Source organism: Eutrigla gurnardus (assembly GCF_963514095.1).
Source record: "Eutrigla gurnardus genome assembly, chromosome: 21".
Classification (NCBI taxonomy): domain Eukaryota; kingdom Metazoa; phylum Chordata; class Actinopteri; order Perciformes; family Triglidae; genus Eutrigla; species Eutrigla gurnardus.
Genome location: NC_139932.1, coordinates 13,089,263 through 13,110,441, shown reverse-complemented (window position 1 = coordinate 13,110,441; position 21,179 = coordinate 13,089,263). Strand labels below are relative to the sequence as shown.

Genomic DNA, 21,179 nt, shown 5'->3' with positions numbered 1-21,179 from the left:
ACTGTCTCCAGACGCCTTGTCTGAAGGACAAACTCTATGACAAGAGAAGTTGTAACAGCAGAGTTTGTGCATGGAAAAAGAACACGGCACTGTGTGTGTGTGTGTGTGTGTGTGTGTGTGTGTGTGTGTGTGTGTACAATACAGCAGTAAACTTTTTCCAAAAGCCCGGTTTGGCACGGCCTCGGAGCACACAGACAAATTCAGGACATGCACCCACCCCACGATGTGACACCCATGGTTGCCCTTCTCTTAAACAGAATTTACAAAATAAGAGCAGCAGCTGAACTGTATGTTCAGCCATATTGAGAACATCAACATCTGTTACTATGAATTCATGAGTCACGTGTCACATGATGTGGAAAAGGGTAAAATATGTATGTGGATTATGGAAGGGTACAGTTTGTATAGATCAATGAATGATTTAGCAGCAACCCTGAAGCAAAACCTTTTACACATTCCCACCTACGTTTGTAATTCTAAGTTGCTCTCACCCAAAAATAGCTATAAAACTGGGCTTTGTGCTTTATTTGGCCAAAAATGGTCATGCCAGGGGCACAAGAAGGGGCATATTTTCATCAGAACACGTACTGGAGTCTGCCAGGATTCTGAAGTTAACATATCCAGACTGTTGGAGAGGATTCAAGGTTAATTTAGAAACCTGGCTTCTGAAATAAATATGCAACCCAAAGTGCTTGGGTGATTTGTTCGGATTTAAAAGGGGTTGTAGAATTAGGTCTGCATAATCAGTAGGTTTAATTAGGCAGGTCTGTTTTCTAAAGTGTTTTCAGAGTAAATATTTCATGTTCGAGGAGGAAGGCACTCATTTCATCCAACCATTCATACTGATGGAAACGATGGAAAAACAGTGAATGCTGATTTTGCCCCGCATGAAAATCAATCAAACATGATAACAGATGCCAAATCATGGATGTCAAATTAAATTGCAATCACCTGAAAAATCAGCCATTACAGTTGTTGCTTTTGTGCACACAAACACAAAAAAACATATCACATCTGCCAAAATAACCGAAATTGCATGGAGGCTATGTGCATGCAAGCGTTGATATGCAGGAGGGCATGTCCCGGTGCACATCGTGACCCTCTCACCTTTACAGCATAGTATATCCTGAATGTGAAGCCGTATGGTTTTGAGGATTATTGTAGACAAGAAATAACTAGGCCCTGACACTGAAAACAGCATTTGAAGAGGCGGGCCTCTTGTGCCCGAGCCTGCAAACCCAAAGGTAAACCAGGAACATACCAAGTAGGAAAAAGCCAAGTCTTAAATTGTCTCCCCCAATCCATCACTGACAGAGCTTCAAGGCTGACTATAATATTAAGTAGAAGGCGCTTCTTGCTCGGTGGCACCAGAGACAGCATCTTCGGGCCGCGCCCGGCCCTTTAAGAGTTAGTCCATGTCCACTTTCACTAACGAGTGTTGACTGGAAAAATCTAAAGGGATTTCCATCTCTGTCATACATATTGTATGCACGGTACACCCACATATTGGCATGCATTGGCACACACATACATTGCTGACATCTCTGCAGCTGTTGCGGAGAGTGAGTAAAGGGTCTACCAGAGTGCATTGTGGGGAAAAAATAACAGGAGAACAATGGTATTGCATCATCACCATCAATTTCATCCCAAGTCAGTTAAATCAAGTTTACTTTTAGTGCTTCCATTCAGGTTCTTCAACTGACCTTGGATTGACAATGCATTACATACAGTTGATTACTATTTTACGCCATCTGCTGGACAGTCACTGCAAGTGTAAGAAAGAGGATTTTAAATTGTCCGAGTTGTTTTAAACTTTTACATATTTTATTTATATATGTTATCATATTGTAACTTCAATGGGACAAAGGCTGAATAATGCTTGTGTATAAATGAGCGACGTGAAAAGAAGGGAGCTCGGCTGACATCTTTAGGGACGTCGTTGCTGTGGTAACCACAACACCACAACACCCCATTCAGAGAAATCTGTGATTTGAGATAAACATAAACTGCTAGTCGTGACGCTTTTAAAGCTGTTCGAAGCGTGTGTGTGGACTTGTAGTTCCAAGGGGGAACGTGACGGAGACTTGAAGACGTGTGTGATTCCACATTTTCAAAAGTAAGGTTGCTATGTTTTGCAAACAAACATTAACTTATGCTAACTCGTAGCTAACTCGCTAGCTTTTGTTTAGCTAGGCTTTAAGTGTTTAGCACGTAGGCCTCGTGCTTTTAGCTAGCCGTATGGGCACACATTAAAAAATGGTGGACATCTCCTGTCCACTTTATTTTCTTTCTGCATTGAAATGACCCCCAAAATTTGTTTGTGTGGTTTAAAGTCACAACAAAAATGCATCTTGATTTCCTCCAGCAACACAATTACAGCTCGAATCCTTCAGAATAAAAGCATGTTTATTTATTTATCTCATATCCCTTAGTATTCTCTCTTTACTTTATCGTCATGTTTTTTTTTTTTTTAATCTTTTCTGGGGGTGATTGTGGTAAAAGAGTAAATGTACCTGTAGTCTAATGTACCAGCGTGCCCTTGTAAGTAGGCCTATTTCCAGTTTGCATTTCCAGGCATTTTTTGTTGCAACACCTTTTCCACCAAATTACCATGTGACCTTTTTTTTTTTAGTAACTCACCTCTGGGGAAGTCACAGAGAGTAGTATCTTTTCACATCTTGCATATCTTATTTCTATTGCTGCTGTTTGTGTTGTATCCTTCCACCATATATCCTGTTGCATTGTTGCTTTATACTGTATATTATACATACATGTCGACATTGGTTGATCGATGCATGTTGTTTTGCATTAGTGAGTCTATTTGAGGAGCAGCACGACAGCAGGATTTCCAATAGCGTAGAAGTGGAGGTGGAAAAACAACAAGAGGAGGAGGGAATGGAGGACAACCCACTCGTGGCTCTTGCACCTGATGTTTCACTCCCAGAGGAGTTGCCCTCTGCCCTCAACGATGTTACTGCTAGCCCTGCTTTCCAGTGCCTTGATGAGGTAAGACAAATTGTTAAATGATCATATTTTTTCTTCTGAATGACATTTTAGAGGTTCATGGGAAAGATAAACTTCATATTTGACAATTACAGTAGCTACTCTATTTACTTAAACATGCAAGAAAAGATTCTGAAGAAATTCCTGTGTTTATTTTCCAGCTAAATTGATGTTTTTGAATATAATATATGATGTACGTCTCACAACGTTCAGCTTAAAGCTTAATGTTTAAACAAAGAGTGAATCCTTTAAAACTGGAAATCATCAGAGGGATGAGCACAATACGTTTTTTATTAACTTGATCGTCACATACAGTAAACAGACATTAAAATCACAGGCCCACAGTTTGGTCATTCATCCTCTGTGAAGTTAATATGAACCCATTTTTTTTTATTGAGTTGTTTTATTGAGTCAACACCTCATTAACCCATTTATTATGGGAACCTCATTCTTGAATTTTATACAGGCGTCAAATAGCCCACACTTCAGAGTTTGAGATTTCTACTCATGGATGCTCATGCTAAACTCATGTACATTTTCGTATACATTCATTAAGATGCTTTCATAAAGATGAGCAGGCACCAATTTCAAAACTACCAAACACTGCAATGTACACAGCCATGTAGTTAGAACTTTATTCATTTTTTTGATATAAAAAGTGCATATCTTTTGGCATGACAGTTGAATATGAATGATAGAAAAGATCAATATCGTACACGCACAGAGTTCCAAATACACACATAAGTACTATGAATGGTCGCATTAATGCACGTCTTTATCATTGCTCAAATATCAACAAAGTAGACCTTGTACTGTACGACCTATGTATTTTATAAAAGCTATCATACCTCACAAAACAAAATAAATACTGTACACGTCCTTAAAGTGAAACATCTCTTTCCCCGTCCGTCTCATTCACAGTGTGTATAGAATGGATTAAATGTTGCAATACAGTTTTCTAACATTAGGCGGCAGTATTGTACAAGTGGTGTGTAAGGGAGGATTTTTTTTTTACATGTGAAAACTGGTGATATAAAGATATATGCAGTAGTTCAGTGCACCCAGAGATAATGCTGGAAATACAATTGGAGGAGGTTTTCTTGCAGCAGTGTCCTGCTCCGCGGCTGCTGTCAAGAAGAATTCTCTAACGCATCAATAATGCAGAATGTACTCGGGAATAATCCAATAGAAATGTATGTCATGCTGCGTATTTATACTGGGATGTTTTATATTGTGTAGGATGATGATACATTAGCAAAGTGTCCCAGTATAATTAAATAGACGACACAGAAGCTGTTACTTGTGCACTGCTGCCCAAAGTGTGTAGTATATCACTTCCTGTAGTTATTTTTTTGAAACGGTTTGACTCTCACCCCGGCATGAAGTCGTTTACAATGAATTTCCGAGCCACTCAAAACTGTATCATCAGCTCCCATATCCCTCACTTGAGTGGCTGCTGTTAATTATAAAACCATTTAGAGCGGAGAAAATGACAGCTCATTAGTTTTTACTACTACGGTGTGCTGTGCTGTATCTCAGCTGAGTTTATAGCAGAATGCAGCGGGACAGAAAGGGGAGAAATGTCATAGAAACAGTGAAAAATCGCTCATGGTAAGCCTCCGTATAATATTATGGCCCCTGTGGGAGGTTGGCCTTTACACTGCATGTGTGTGTGTGTGTGTTTTTTTTTTTTTTTTTTTGGATCAGTCCATCATCATTCATAGTCCGTTGTCATTTAGTATCATCATTTCAATCCAACATTTTGAAGGCCACGCTCACTGCAGTGGGGAAAAGTAATAGCACAATTATTTATGTTGTTACTGCATTCCAACCTGTCTAAAGGGCCTATAGTCTTTACGGTGTACACGTATGCATGTGTAAATGTGTGCAAATGCATGACTATGTGCATGAGTCTACTTCTTCCATGTTCTTTCTTCGTGTTTGTCCGTCTATCTGGCCGTCTGACTATACATGTATTCACCTGTCCTCTTAAGGAGCGTAGTTCTTGGGCCGCATCATCATCTTGACAGTTTTGAAGGCCTGCCTGTAGTTAGTGGGGTAGTACTCCGTGGACATGTTGTGCCATGTTCCCCAGAAGATCCCGTTCCTGACTCCCTTGTACCTCTTGTGATAGTACTTCCCGTTGAGGTTGGCAGACATGCAGGCGTCGAACCACCAGCCGGAGCTGTAGTACGTGCCGCAGTTTCCAGAGGGGTACATGTCGTTGTCGCGGTCGGGCGTGGAGAAAAACTTCTGGTCGTGGTTGAAGTGCTTGTTGAAACTGATGGCGTTCCCGGCCGTGCCACTACAATGAAACAAGGATATATATAAATGTAAATGTAGTCAGTAGGTATTAGTATTTGACCGCACATGCATGCACACACAGAATACTGTACCTGTATCCACTGACAGACAGCCGGTAGCGAAGGTATTCATTGGCCACATAGAACTGGTCGTACTTTGCATACTCCCGAACACCCTCAAAGTCCTCCAGCTCGATGCGCAGGATCATATCTTTGGCTTTTGTCATTAAGTGGATATGGTCATTGCCCAGCCAGAACTCACTTCTGCAGTCGAGGTAAAGGTAGCAGAAGGAAGGGGGGGATAGGACAAAGTAAAGACACTCTTAACAACCCCGTATGCTTGTAAACCTGATTAAAAAATGGATACAGTTACTCAAATCGCCAGAGGGGAGGAGAGGGAAGGAGGAAATGCTTTTCTTTCAGTGTGGACGTTATGCTAGACATACATTCATAGACAGAGGTGGTTCTGGGTGTTATGGTTATTTCTCATATAAAACTATTTCCTACAGGAGAAGAGAGAACAATTGCTGACATTTAAATCCAGTTATGGTAGAGGCACTGCATAAAAAAACAATATATAGTAAGTGTGGAAAGGCTGCTTTCCAACATTTTCTCTTGGACCTGGGGTCCGTTTCACAAAGCAGGTTTAGTGAAAACCTTGAGTTAGTTAACCCTGAGATGAGGGAAACTCTGGTTTTTCGGTTTCACAAAGCCAGTTCAGCATAAATCTGAGTCAGTTACCCGGGTAACATACTCCGTGAACCTAACCTGCTCGCTAGCAGGTTTGCTTCAACAAACCGTGAGTTTCTCCCTACATGTCTCCGCCTTTTTCCGGAATCTGAACCAACTCAGAAAAAATGTGCCGTCCTTTCATCGTCAACCTAATCGATATGGAAATAAAAGTGATTCTAGCAGCTTTGCGTTGGGAGACAATTTTGATTACCTTTCCTTCCAATCACATTAGATATTATCTAAACAATATTCTCCGTCATTTTCAACATTTCATATCGCGGACATAATCCGCAACCAGATTCTTTGCGGAGGTAGTGTTTTTGCGAACGGGAGATTTATGAAATGTTTAAGTACATTTCTGTGTTGAAATATCTGCTTATATTTACTGTTTAATATGTGAAATATGATTAAAATCATATGCCTTAGTCAACGTATTTGCAATATTCTTATGCTTAATTTTCAACTGACGCCACTTTCTTTCTGTGCCTGGGGGGATTACACCCAATGAAAATGATCATTTATTTGATGCGCTACTTTGTGAACTACGGGAGTTGAACCCCTGTCGCCTGCACCGGGGGCGGCATTGCTAACCATTACACCACAGTGTCGCTGTGCAAGGCTAAAAATAAAGAGTTATTAGCTTTAGATCAATCGACTGTTTCATTCAGTTATACACATTAGATCGGGCAGTAATTGTCTGCCACGCCAACTATCGCTACTTTGCTGCAGTTACGTTGCTCCGCTTTCTCAGGATGAGCTCGTTTTCTACATAAACACTCAGTAATATCTAATGACGCTCTCCCCGTTGCTATGGTGAATCGTAGTATCGGAGCTCCATTGATGATGGCTTTATAGAGTCGGCAGGTACGCGCGTAACTCAGAGTTTACATACTCAGAGTTGACTGAACTAATTCAAAACCGCTGTTCTGAAACTGAAAACTCAGAGTTGCCCATCTCAGAGTTGGTCAACTCAGAGTTCAGGGTTAGGTTCAGAGTTTGTTGAACCTGCTTTGTGAAACGGGCCCCTGTTTTCCAACATTAACATCAACTTTTTAGTGTTTATTTATGTGTCATTTTATTACATTCTCTTATCTGTTTAAAGCTAATCAGTGATAGTGAAAACAGGTGGTGAACAATCAGTGATAGACCAGGTGTGCATGGTTAGGTCAGCATTCAGTGACTGGGCACTCACAAGTTGTGGGGGGGGGGAGATAAAACTATATGGTAACAAATTACATTCAGTTAAAGTTGGTGCACTAATGGTTGTGCTTGGACATAAATATGGATTCTGTTTGCCCATGAGTAAGAGAGGATTGATTTAATGATTGGTGTATTTAAAAAAAAATGTCACCCCTATGGTTACCTGAGCAGATGGTAGGTTCCAGTTAGGTGAGGCTGAGAAGAGGATAAAAGGCCAGTTACAAGCCCACAGTCTTTTTAAGGGAGGGTGTGCTGGGTGGTTTTGTGTTTCACTTCCATAAAGTTAGGGGACTTACAAAAAGACAAATGTCACATCAGCACAGTTACTTTCGATACTGCGATATGACATTATGTGGTCATATCTGAATGCCATCTTTTACCTACAGTTTGAGCCTCCTATCTGGTGCACAAATTGCAAGAAATTCAGCATTTCCCACTTTATTTATACATGACTTAGATTTACAAATCCCTCAACCACCTCTACTATTTTTTCTTAAAGAATAAGACATAAAAATGTCAGTTGGATATGAGTAATTGTATTTTCATGCTTCCAAGCAACACCTAAGGATTTACAGGCTTTAGTTTCTAGTGTTTTCCACCATCTTAAGATATATTTTGAGAAGAGCCTAGGATTGATGCGCAAGCCCCGTTACCTGAGGTTCCCGAAGCCTTTCTTATACTCGGCCCAGGTGCGGTTAAAGCTGACAGACCCGTCGAGCCGCTGCTGTAGCACGGTCCATCCGCCTCCGTAGGACTCCATGTCGCAGAAGACCTCAAATGTGCCATTGCGGGGGTCAGGGGTCACACGGTACACACCGTTCTTTCTTGCCTCCAGCACGTTGTAGTCTGAACAGTCCCGAGGGGCTAAGATGACTGTTGGGAGAGAGGGGGGGAGAAAAAGGAAAAGAGGGCTGTTTTAAGGGGATGTTACTGCATGATATTAAATAATCTTTCCACTTTGCACTGGCGTTTTTCTCTGCCCAACCAAGAGACTGGAATAGAAACAGCCCGAGGGTGACGAAGAACCGAAGAAAGGATAAGAGAATGTGATAAGTTTGCAGGATATCCAGCTTTAAACCATTGTGGAAGTTCTCATTCCTGCATAAATTTTGCGGGGCAGTGTATTCAAACACAAAACGGTTCAGCGTGTTCTTTAGTCATCCGGGTACCAGACTATTCCCCAGTGTGCGGTTCAGACTAAAGTTCAGTATGTCATCAAGCATGAAACGCACTAGTACTGTACTTCGGTAAGCACTTGGGAACACTGTAGCCTGTTCTGTGCTTCTCAACATGATGTTCACCTTTCTGGAAGTCGCAATCAGGACTCCTACATGAAAGAAAGTAAATGGGCCACTGTTGAAGGATAAAAGTCAGTGACCTTTCCCCGTGCTGCACCACAGGCCTTCTTCTCTTATACCTGCCCACTTATTTCTCCTGCTCTCGCTCCCGTCCCCCCGTGTCGCACTGCAGGCTGCTGACCCCGTCCGAAAAACCGAGCCCAAAGGCCCCTGTCAGTTAGCATTTGGGAAGTGAAAGGAACACACTTGTCAAAAAAACGTGGGAAAGTGAAGAACTGGATTAGAGAGGCGTACTACACCCACCTCCCCGCGCATTTCGGGCACCTGGGGCCTAAATCATCCTGACATTGGGCAGGCAGCGTGTGTACCCCTGCTGGGTTTGTTTGACGCAGTCCTTTGCTGATAGTTTGGTCATACTGTTAAATCTGTTTAGTGGCTTGGTGGACTATAATAGCACAAAGGTAGTGGGGAACCATACTGATTACAGAGGGCGTCAGGTTCCAGCGAGGGGAAGTGGAGTGTGGGTTTTCCTCTCATGATTAAATAAGAAGGTATTTATAACTAGATGTTGAACACAATAACAAACCGGTAGCCATCATCTTAAATGTCCTATATGCACAACGCTGTGTGTAAAATGTCTGCAGTCTGGAGCTGTAAAAAATGTATCCATGTCACGTTAAACGGCTCCGTCTGCACTTGGCATTCAAAGTATTGTCTTGTAAATTCTTTCAGTGTCTCCTTCACTTCACTCCCTGTTTGTCCCCGTCTGTCTGAGCAGCCAGTCTCCTCAGGCAGACAAGAGCCATCTCATTTTGACTCCCGCTGGCACCGTGCCTGACATAAATAACTCAGATATGAGTTAATATCTCTATCTTAAAAGGCTGATAACATGACATGCTTTTTACAGACTTCCTGACCAGTCACACCGCATCGCCTGTTTGGCTGACTGCACACGGATAAATGATTGGCAGGCGAGGAAGACATGTCTGTTGTCAAGGAAGCATACGCTGTGACAACCGGTAGTCAGCTTAGATTAGCGACTGTGATGGAAGGAAACGTGTATCCAAGATGATAGTATAATCTTTCCCCGCAATAACAGCTTAAAAAGCGACTCCTGTCTGTTTCTGACAGAAAGAAAGTCTCATCAAAAAGTACCACCCTTCCTTTTAGGAAGTTGTGTGTCACCATACGGGCAGCGCCTGACAGCGTAATGGACTGGACTTCCATTCTTGTTTATAATTGAGTAAGTGTAGCCGAACAGTATAACACGAATTGCTATCCATTCACCTCGCGGCGCTAATACGTCTTACAGGAGTGAAAGTGAAGATTAGTGCTTGCAGCAGGGATGGGAATTGGCAAAGAGTGGGGGGGAAATAAATGCTTACAGCACTGAGCTGTGAGTGATGAAAGCATCTTGACAAACGTACCATTTGCCGTGCTTGATGGCGAAATTGCAATTCTATATTTTGCCTAAAGTGCCTGAGTAATATTTGCAGCACGCTCCTCATCAGCTGCTGTGTTTTTGAGCTCGGAACAAAGTAGTTTGGATAAAGGGGATGGAAAAAGTTGAGCATCCTTAGATGCCTTCTTCTAAACTCACGAGTGTAAATGTTTGAACTATGTAGTGTAGCCTAATGAGCTACCAGTGTGGCTGCTTTATAAGTCCCTGTGCATGTGTGAGCGGTTGTTTCCTATGACGTCTCCTTAAAAATGTTATCTTGATACGATCTTCAGACGATGTTATCGCTGCAGGTCTGCTTGCTTGTCTCGCTTTGGTTGAAAACTGAATTTAAATTGTGGTTTTGTGCAAATCTCCAGGCAGGGAAAACATTTAGCCATAAATTGTAAGAAATAACCACAAAACATGTTTCTCAATACAAACGGCAAGTGGATAAACGTATTAATTCAGCATCTAGACTTTTTTAAGATGAAGAGACGTCACGCTGGAAATGAAATAGGATTGATGTGACATGAGGCATGAGGGAAAAACCTTCTCCGAAGTCTTATCGTTACATTTTGGTTTATTTCCATGGTAACAACAGATGTTTCTTGTCTGCTTGTCCTGGATCCATTTCAGAAAACCACCAGGCACGATTTCCCAACTCGTGGCGGAATAATTTGCCGCTCCTTGAGTGTAACGTGACAGATTGATGTGCAAAGACAAGTGTTACTGACCCTGTGTGCCAGCCGTGACTAATGTTGGGGAAAGCGGGCCCGCATTACTTCTTGTGTTGTTGTCAAGAGATAATGAGAGCTAGTTGTTTTATGCAGGAATGAGCACTCAAGAGCATGACCTCGACAGGAAGCGAGCGGCAGGGGGAGAGACGGGGCTCAGCCACCGAAGAGGGGATTAAAGACGGAGGAAGAAGACGGGGAAAGTTATGGAAGAAGAAGGTGGAAATATGAAAGAGATGAAAAGCAGATAGACTGAGGATAATAAGTTTGCAGGAAAAAGCGTCTAGTTTAGGGCGGGGGAAGACAACCTCGAGGAAGAGAGAAATCTGGGATTCCCTTCACACCACTGTCCCAGCTAATCTACTTAGGAATAAGCTCACATCTGTTTCCCACATAAAAGCCCCAATATGGTGTCGCACTCATATTCACTCATGCAATATCGGGGGATATTATTCAGTTTCCGTCTGAGAAGAGGGCTGCATTTCAACTGTGCCCTCATCCAAATAAGCTTTTACATCAATGTAGAGAGGAATGTTGGGTACGCTTTGCTAGTTTGCGATCCACATTTAGTTTTCAGCATGATCCTATCAATCTCTGGACTAACAGAGTTGAACCTGAATAGAAGCTTTATTTAAGTATTATATATATTTTTTTAAATGTTCACACTATGTAGTAGTGTAGGCGCCAAGTATCTGTCTTTTTCTCCCTCTCCTCCCTTTTTGAGTTTCTGCATATGGAGGGTAGTGGAATGTCATGGCACTTGAATATGTCATATAAGAGGTAATTTGAATTATCACGTTGACCCTAGTTGTCATATTGCTTCACTCTTGCGGTATGACCTCAACATAATGCTATTTTCCAGCTGTGATTTCTGTTATGGCTGCACTTATCCCACCGAGGCTGCGCTATAGGAATGTAGTGGACTTTCACAACAGCGTAGCATAAAGCCGATGGAGAATCCCTCCTCTAAGGATTTGGTGTAATGTTGTTCCCATCGGTAATAGAAAAAGGCATGTCGCAATAACCACCGTGTAGTCGTCAATGTCATTGTCAGCCTGAAAAAAAAAATCATTTCCCATTTCCCAGAAAGAAATGCCTCATTGGGTGAAGGTGACCACCCAGAGGTGGGTTGCTTGCAGTGATTACAAGTCGCCATGTCCACTTAGGCATGATTGGATGGATCCCATGCCAGGAAATTCACCTCACATCAACCTCAAACTGTTGGACTCAGTTGGCGTGTGTGTGCGTGTATGTGTATGTGTGTGTGTGTGTGTGTGTGTGTGTGTGTGTGTGTGTGTGTGTGTGTGTGTGTGCTGGAGTTTCATTACCATAAAAACATCTATGGTGATTTTTTAAGGGAATAGAAAATAATAGAGGAGAACAGAGGGAGAGGACTTCTTGATCACGCTCAGAAAGATTGCAAAAAAAGAAAAAAATGAATATATGAGAAGAGGAGAGGCATCTTTGAAATGGCAAAGATGGAACGGAATGAAATATAACACAATAGAGAACACATAGAAAAGGGGTTTTCAGTCCAAAAAAAAAAGGGAATACATGTATAGTAAATAGCTGAGGAGATGGAGAGGGCTTTCAAATGCTTTATAAGATAGGTAGACCAAAAATAATGGAGTATTCAAAACAGCAAAAATAAAAAAAACGAAATGGAGATCTTAGTGGAAGCAGACTTACACTGTGGGGTGTTCTGCACTGCACACTGGCTGGTGCAGGTGGAGCTGAGTTTGTTGACCACTCCAGAGATGTTCTCCACCCGCCTGTCCACCATAGCCTGCACGTTGTCCATGTTGAGCAGGTTGAGCCCCTCGAGACGACCCTGCATAGCGGAGATCTGACTCCTGGCGTTGCGCAGGCTGGCTGACATCCTATTCAGCTTCACCTGGGAAGGGCCAGAGGGAGGCAAATTATTTCTGTGCACAGAATACAAAGCAGGTGGATTACTGAAGTCACAAGCCTCCTTCATTGTGTTACGAGCCAATTTAAATTTTAGAACAGGAGCGAGCCTGCGTGCTGGTTGGCCGTGTGCCAAAGCGGCTGTGAGAGTCAACAAACTTTACCGCCGTTTGGCTGATTTTCGAAACGCCGGATCTCCACCCTGATTACAGCAAGAGGTTTTCCCTGATGGATTGGGTGGCAGGTAGGACTTTACAGGCCTTTAAACCATCTGGCCAGTCTACATTAGCTGGATCTATGTGACCGGGAACATTTTAGGTGACTTTGGTTCTAAACTGTTATAAATCATATAGTTTATTTAGGTCGGAGCCAGTAAGATCTTACAAGGCTGACAATGATACAGCCTTATGGGTATTTAGATGGCTTTAGTGGGAATCAAGAAATTGGTGCAGTGCCACTGTTGCACTGTTGGTTCAGACCTCTAAGTTATGTTGGTGTGGGACGCAATGTGTGCTGATTTTATACAGAACGATGCCAAAACTGTTGATTACGCTAATTTGGATTGGCAAAATCTACACTTTTATTGACAGAGATTCATAAAAAAGATCTTCTGTACACACACACACACACACACACACACACTGCACATGCACTTGTGTAAAAATGGCACTCTTGCCTTGGTCAAAACCTGCATTTTCCAATTATGAGTCTCTTTTACTCTCGTTCTCTTTGTGAGACTGAACTGCGCTCCTTACCTGCATCTCCTGCATGGTGCTGGGGCTCGGTGGAATTTTCCCAAAAATAGAAGCATGCCCCTGTCCAGTAACGTCCACAGTAGCTCCAGGGAACATCCCATCTCCCCTCTGCTCTTGGCTGGACCCACCTTGCACGTCCTGTCCTGTCAGGTCCTGTCTCACTTCTTCCTCAGCATCCCTCTGAATGGGGACCTGTGTCTTTCCCTGGTCAGACTGCTGATGTCCCTGAGCTCCGTTGCCTCGTGCCCCACGGCACTCCTGGCACCCGCTCTTAAGCTTGTTGACAACCTCCTTCAGGCTCTGCAGCTCCTTCATAGTCTTCTCCAGCAGCCGGAACTGCTTGGGCAGCTGGATGGTGAGGGGAGGCAGGGTGAGCTGGTACGGGCAGTCCTCCCCTTCCTCTGCCGCGGCCCCGGAGCTTCCACACTGGCCTGAGGGTCTCAGCTTGATGGGGCAGGAGGTGGGAGTCCCAGGTTCAAATCCCAGCGAATAGGGTCCTTTAGCGTCCCATCTCTGGTGTGAGTTGATGGGGAAGTCCGCTGCCCGGCTGGTGCGCGGCACCAAGGCGGCCGTGAGCAGGAGACTGGCACAAACGCAAAGCGCAATTGTCCTCATTTTTTCTGTGTGAGATTCGTGAAGCAGAAGTGTGCGCAAAGTGTCCGCAACTGCCTCTAATGTGAACCCAAAGTGTCTGAATGCATTTAGTGGTGTGAGTGTGTGTGTGTGTGTCTGTGCCCGCAGCCTGCAGAGTGTAAGTATAGGAGTATGTGAATACGTCCTGTGTCCTATTGGTTAAAGAGTGTATGTGTGTATGAGCACAGCCTGCAGGAGGGAGAGTGCAGGGAACTGCTGCTGCCTCAGAGAGCTGTGTCATTAATATCAGGGCGAGTGAGGAAAGGGAGGGAGAGAGAGGCAGTGAGAGAGAGAGAGAGAGAGAGAGAGAGAGAGAGGGAGGGAGGGTGCTGAGTTGGAGAGGATGGGAGGGGCAGGACTATTGCGTAATGCAAAACATCATATCAGCACCACGAAAAAACCACAGAGATGCAGACACATAATGGGGAGCGAAAGAAAAAGAGGCAGGGATTACAGTAAATAAAGAAGGAAGGTCCTTAGCCTGCAGTCAGTGCATGGTGTGCCGTTCTGCCTCACTCTTCAGGGAAATGACTCGGTACACGGGAACCATACCCTCAAGTCATGTTTTTTCATGCTATGTTGTGTTGTTCTGACCCAGTTCAGATTCCAAAGCCCAAATCCATGGAACACCAATAAATAGGGTTTGTTTCAATTAGTACAACTTCTTTTTTACTGGGTTTATAAGCACATGTATATAACAAGTGGAGACTAATCTAATGTTTATTCCAAGGTAATACATCCAGTGACATTCAGGGTTATTTCCACATAAACGTCTATAAAATCGGACTTTTTTATGCGGAGGAGTTGCCCCCTGATGGCCAGAACGTACTTTCTTTGTGAGTTGCGAGTTGAGCAAAATAATAATCATAGGCTTCAGAACTAGTTTCCCCTGAACACAATCAACGATATTGAGCACCTGCTAGTACACTGTCTTTGATTCAATATTTAATGTTTCCTTTGTAATAGCTGCAGATGGCTTAATTAACTCTACATTATAATGAGTGAAGCCAAATTGATCTAGATGTTTCTGGTGGATACATGGTGCCCGTTGTTGAAAATCTTTGGTTGAAAATTTGGACTGAATCTAGCCTCTTCATCTTCTAATGCATGTACAAAATATGGAAATTGAAACACAATTTCAATTGAAGAGTAGCAGCTACTCGATGCAAAACCAGATCCCATTTATTTTTCAACCCCAAATGGGTCTACCCGCCTCACAGGTTGTCAGTGCGGATCGCATTAATTGAAAGTGCTTGCTGCTCTTTTATTTATTTTGTGTTAATTAGTGATTCTCTTGCATTTAGCACTTTTCCGCTTTTTATAATGAGGGGAAATTGGACATTTTGATAGCACAACATGTTTCATTGAATAAAGCATCTGAAGTTTCTTGTTTTTGGATATGAGATCAGACAAGGGGTTTATCATGACAGATACATAATACATATAAGAACTTAAGTCTTTCTGAATGCCTTTTATGATGAAGTGCTTATGTGGTCGATTTTGGTCATAATTGAAACTTCACTCACACTCGACCACAAACATTATTTATACCCTAGGCAATTTCACGAAGCATCTTAAAAAAAAAAAAAAAAAGCGATACGAGCTTGGAGTCTTGTTCTAAACTCACAGCAAGATCCTTAACTTGGCATTGATTATTTGTTTTTTGGAACGTGGCTATTGTTCCCGTGATGTGATTTATAACCACGGGTCACGTAATTGGATTTTTCTCTCGGGGACGTTTGGATGTCTCCCACACATGTGATATTTCGAGAGAAGTGACACCGTTTCGGATAATTGATTTCATCGACCGAAAAGGGGGGCTCTCAGCCCTGATGGAGGAAGTCGCCAGAAAGGAAAATATTACGGCACAAAACCTCCTTCTAACCAAGTGATTCAATCTAGCTGCAGGCTCCAGTTCAAACAGTCAATATAAAGACATGAAGGCAGAGATCCACACACACACACAGGGATGATGGTCTCCTCTATCACACAGTGAAATCAAGTGATGTGCCTTGGTGGTCATTATTTTTCTCCCTGAGGGTGCAAAGTATTAAACCCACAGGTTGTTTTTGTTATACACTTCACATACTTGCTGCACCACAAAGGTTTATTGGTGCTCAACAGTACAGATCACATGCTTGAGGGGGGATTAGATGGACAGGTGTGTGTGTGTGTGTGTGTCCATGTGCCTGCATAAATATCTTTTCAGTGATTGTCTCTATCGCACTTCAAAAGATGGTGTGCCACATGTGAGCCTTATGCAGCCGCCCCACAAAAAGAAACGCCTTTACTACTCTACGCTGCTGAAGATAAGTCTTGGCACCAGAATTAGAGAGGCTGAAACCGCTTCAGGCTGTTTCCCCCAGATAAATCTCCCAGTGTACCAGTGTATGGTACCAGTGTGTGTGTGTCGCATCACTGGTATGTCATCTGTGTTGCCGGAAACACAACACGGGCCATATTTGGTTTGATATTTAGCTTCAAATTTCCGATCATTTTACATGTTTCCTCAGTACGCTTTTTTTAGGACTCTATATTAGATTAGACCGACAAGTTGCTGTTACAGAGCTCAAGCAGGACCAGATGACCCACTTGCCGTTTCAAGATGTAAGAGCGAGATACTTCAAATGGTTTCGCACACAGATCATGTAACGCTCTTCAGGTGTTTAGCGCTTGTAGTGGCGGTGACCTTGGGTTTGACTGCTAATTCAAAGTGACTGGGAAAAAACATCAAAGTAAATCATATTAACGAGAGCCCTAATCTACATCATTCACAACATCCATATCTCTGTCCTTTCAGCCCTTGGAACGTGGTCAGCTACTTGTGGGTGCATTTGATAAACAATATAATTAAATTAATCTAAAAACATAATCGGCTATCCCTACTGTTTGATGTCTGGGTGAGTTATTAGCCCCGTGTGTGTGTATAATCACAGCATTTGTGTGTTCATTGCCGTTAGATTACCTGCTACACAGTATGACCTGAGATATCCTCAGTTCTGCAGCTCTTTGATACAGACAAGGCTATCCCTCATTTCTCCCAACTCTACCAACCTGGCTGTGAAGATAAGGGGAAACAACACTGTTTCTATCACTGTTTACACACGGGGAACTATGTTGCCACAGAGAGAAATTTAACAACAACTCTTCCTGATAATTCTTTTTTTTTTTTGCAATGTCGTCTGACCTGATATCTTTCTCTTTGCTGCGGTTTGTTTTCTTTTTAACCAAGGTTTCACAGCTGTGTATCTTCTTCTTTTTTTATCAACTTTTAAAACTCTGGGCTAATGGTTTCCTGTAATCTAAAGAACTGTTATCTTTATGTATGGACTGTTCACAATGATATATCACCTCTTTTTGAGATTGCAGATATTTTGGGGGTTTGTTTTTCATACTGTTTGCGATCTGGAGTTATGATGCTGTGATGATTAAGGTTGATTCATCCTAACTCGGGTCAAATCCTCAGCTGGGCTTTGTTGTGGTCGATGATGCTTTGTGTTGGCAAGGCCAGGGCGATACAAAATAGCTTTACAGTGACTGTAGTTTGAGCATATTATCAGAAGTAAAGCAATTTTTTTGTCAAAAAGGTTTATGAAATTTGAAACTCTTTTGTAGTCTCTAGTGATTTAAGTCTTCAACTTCTGGAACTCAATTATTTCACTGAACAATATTACAAAAAGTGCTTACTGGTCAGAATCGTATCTGGTTCAAAGCAATATCGCCCTATTGAATATTCTGTCTGGGGGAGAGAGAAAAAAAGACAGCAAGAGATGTCCATATGTGATATTCTATTCTATATCTTGGCTTTCTTACAGGCAGCTCTGGGTCAGATCAAACACTTTGAAATGGTGCAACCTGAGCTGGCAGAAACACGCAGGAGGATTTGTTGCCAACTTAGCTGAACGAAACAGTTTAGCTGTAACGTCTTGCTGTAGCTGGACTTTTCAGGTGTGGATGATTGACACAGGGGGAGGGGGGATTTGTTCAGCCCAGCCACCAATCTTAAACTGATAGAGGTTAAAAGCACTGGTCATAGATACTATTAACCATTAATATATTGCCTATTCTTCTTTGTTTTTCTGTTTTCATGCTCCTCAGTTGTTGTCATTGGGCAAAATCAGCCCGACCAAAGTAGCCGAACTGAAATCCAGCTTCAGGCTACTTCAGGATACTCTGAAGAGGTATGTTTTCTTGTTAAAACCCAAGTTTTAATTTGTCACCGTCATATTTGTGTTGTATTTATGTTGTTATGACTGCAGAGATGCTGAGAATAGTGGATAGCAGAGGAGTGGATTTCTTGTGACAGGCCGAATCCAGCTGAAGTGTCCTTGAAGAAGACTCCTTATCAGATCTACTTGTGCTGCTCTTATAGACTAGTTGAAAATGTGTGGAAGTAGCATCTGTGACAAGCCTTCTGAAGAGACACTTTTATTGGGGTCAATTATCACTCCGTTAGTGGAGCCAGGGATCCTGGTGTGAACAAAAGAGGCTAAAGCGAGGGTGTACAACTGACGGCAATAGCCTGCGAGTCAATCAAAAATGTACTTCTTATTAAGCTTTATCGAATCCTTAATGGAACGCGCATTCTCAAAATCACCACCAAGGCACATAAAAGATGGAGTGAAATTAACTTTTGAGACCCCAATTTCTACGCAACACATCTTTTGTGTGAATTCTCGTGAAATGATGTAAGAAATCTGTTTACATTACATCTGCTCAGTACGAAGACATCTATCTATGTATATTGTAGCACAGCTTTTGTGATTTCTGATTCATACACGAGTTAAATGTGAATGTATCCAGCAGTTAGGAAATAGTATCTGCATTACCCCGTTGCCACGTACTCATCTCTCCGTTTTAACCCAATAGAACCCAGGATTCCGAGATCCACCTTTTGGGAGAGGCAAAGCGGTGCCACGCTGAGCTGCAGAGACTGCAGGCTGAGGTGGAGAGAACAGAGGAGCAGGCAACCTCTGTGCAGCCTGAAAGTGAGGTCAATGAACTGAGGCAACAGCTCCTCCAGGCATTCAATGAACTGAAAGCTGCTGAGGACAGAGAGTACACGACGCAGCACAAACTGAAATGGTGAGCTGTGGGTATATATTATATACTTATTTATTTGATTTCACACACACACGCACAAATGAAAGCATTGAAAATGACAATTCAATCAAGAAAATGCATCTAACTTCTTTCAAATGTGGCTGCAGCTTGGTCTCACACACACACACACACATACACGATTAACCCCACTGACCCACGAGACAGAGGAGAGTAAGGACAAAGCACAGAAGTGGAACTGTTGTTGTGTGTACAGTAGGAGACACACACACAGAAAGTAACTAGAAACACTGAGCTAAGCTACACGATGCAGCATCTAGTTTGCATTGACTTTAGAGGAAAGTGAAGGTGAGCAAGTAAAAGACACACCTGTGTCACTGCCGTGACCTTATGTTGTTTCTGTTTCAGTAACGACATTTTATTAAGATTTAATGTCACAGGGGAAACTTGATATACACAGTTTATGATACAAATACCAGGTTGAAGTGGATTTTTTGGTGTAATTGCTCTGGATGTAACGTGTTTACTTGTCTGAGCTCTCGGCACTCGTTAGTTCTATTACGTCAGTCCTGAAAGTCTGTTTCTGCTCCTCTCTTCCAATCCTTTCCCTTCGCTCCCACGACTCTCTTTTTTCATCGCAACCCAATTTTCCTCTTTTCTGCTGCAGGTTTCTCTTTTTTTTTTTCCCTTTCCCCAACTCACTCAACACCACTATCGACGTGTCCGAAGGGTCAAACACACCCAGAGAAATGGAAAATAACACACTCACTTGAACATCTCCCACTTTTCTGTAAACAAACTTTTCAAGGGCCAAAGGGAGGTTACCGGAACATTGCCAACCATTCCCAAACTTTTTATATTATCTTGTGACACATGAAAACAAATCAACGTGTAAACCCTGTGAGTCATTTTTTAAAGGCTTCAGAAAGTAAAATCAACCAGTAATTCACAAGAAAACTAGAAAAGCAAGTGTTGGGTAAAAATTGCAGAATGTAAACGGATAAAAAAGTGTGTGTGTGCATGTGTGTTGGATGTTCAATAGGAGAAAGTGAAGCACATAAAGCAGTCAGTGGAAGGAAACAGTAGACATTTCAGCTGAAGTGTAAATGATGAAAGCTACTGAAATTCTAGTGAAGTTTTCATGCCCTGTTGACCGTCAAATTGTCAGTTTATGTGTGAAATGAAAGCAGTAGAACTGTACACAGATACAGTGTGTGGAATAGAAAAATAGTGGAATTGTCGGGAAGTAAACGGCCTCACAGATGTTTCCTAGAAAGTCAGAAGTGAGGTAGATAAATACGTTTAATTACACTCTAATATCCCTAATGGGTATTTAGTCAACGTCCTTTTAAGCAGATCTATTTTCTCATCTCTCCTCTATTACATTTGACCCTGGTTTGCTTCAGCAACATTAAACCACTCACAGCATATAAGGAATCATCTGCAGGATACACAGATTTTTTTTCTCCCCCTTCTTTTTAGTGTAGAGCACACGTACTGAGGCAGAGAGTTGAAGGACTAGCTGTAATTGAAATATTAAATGAAAACCTCTTACAGATTCTCAGAGGATGCAGCAATAGACGGGATTAGACACGTGGAGTGTGTATTATTTGTGTGGGCGTTGGTGGTAAGCTCTCCCTTCCTCTCGTCGTCTCCGTTTCTTCCTTCTGCCCTTTCTTTCATCCCCTCCAGCCCAATCACTTCCCCCCCCCCCTTCTCCTCTGTTGTCCAAATGGACAGCGGTCTGCATATGACAAGCAGATGCTCACCATGCAAATATGCCTTTTTTCAAATCTTTGCGTCCTTCATCTTCAGCCAATACAGGAATTCAGCAATTTTTTTTTTTTTTTTTTTCTCATCACATATTTTAGCATTCCTGCAGCTTTCCCTGTATATCAGTTAATATCCAATATGTCAACCTGTCGGGAAGATTAATATCATTTACTTTGGGGAAACGTGTAGCCGTACACGATGTGCTATTGTAAGGTTTCTCACAATGACACAGCTGACTCGGAATGATTTTCATACAAATTTTAATCAACTGCTCAAAAAAAGGCGTCTGCTGCAGGGAGATGAAAAATTCATAGAAATTATGTTTTTATATGCACATT

At 42.3% G+C, this 21,179-nt stretch overlaps 2 protein-coding genes across 3 annotated transcripts in view; one reads left to right on the top strand and one right to left on the bottom strand.

Annotated features, from left to right (window-relative positions):
- The first annotated feature begins 2,827 nt into the window (after positions 1 to 2,827).
- The window catches only part of ccdc146 (coiled-coil domain containing 146), a 41,276-nt gene continuing 22,924 nt past the window's right edge, over positions 2,828 to 21,179 (top strand). The window contains exons 1-3 of one of the 2 annotated variants that reach the window (XM_084038571.1): positions 2,828 to 3,006; positions 18,106 to 18,188; positions 18,877 to 19,092. In XM_084038571.1, the coding sequence (XP_083894697.1) occupies positions 2,896 to 3,006; positions 18,106 to 18,188; positions 18,877 to 19,092 (410 nt within the window). In that variant the 5' untranslated portion in view covers positions 2,828 to 2,895. The remainder of the gene's footprint in view (positions 3,007 to 18,105; positions 18,189 to 18,876; positions 19,093 to 21,179) is intronic. The other variant, XM_084038572.1, reaches the window with a different exon arrangement.
- Positions 3,588 to 14,236, bottom strand: fgl2a (fibrinogen-like 2a). The gene is made up of 5 exons (XM_084038574.1): positions 13,375 to 14,236; positions 12,401 to 12,605; positions 7,892 to 8,111; positions 5,400 to 5,570; positions 3,588 to 5,308 (listed from the first exon to the last, which is right to left on the bottom strand). The coding sequence occupies exons 1-5, from the start codon at positions 13,987 to 13,989 to the stop codon at positions 4,993 to 4,995; spliced, it is 1,527 nt and encodes a 508-aa protein (XP_083894700.1). The 5' UTR covers positions 13,990 to 14,236; the 3' UTR covers positions 3,588 to 4,992.

Bases quoted from the DNA above. Each gene is read 5' to 3' on its own strand.
- fgl2a (XM_084038574.1), bottom strand. From the start codon at position 13,989: ATGAGGACAATTGCGCTTTGCGTTTGTGCCAGTCTCCTGCTCACGGCC. The intron at 8,112-12,400 runs GTAAGTCTGCTT...CTCTCCCAACAG, and splicing joins AGTGCAGAACACCCCACAGT to TCATCTTAGCCCCTCGGGAC. The intron at 5,571-7,891 runs GTAACGGGGCTT...CCTCGACTGCAG, and splicing joins AAAGGCTTCGGGAACCTCAG to AAGTGAGTTCTGGCTGGGCA.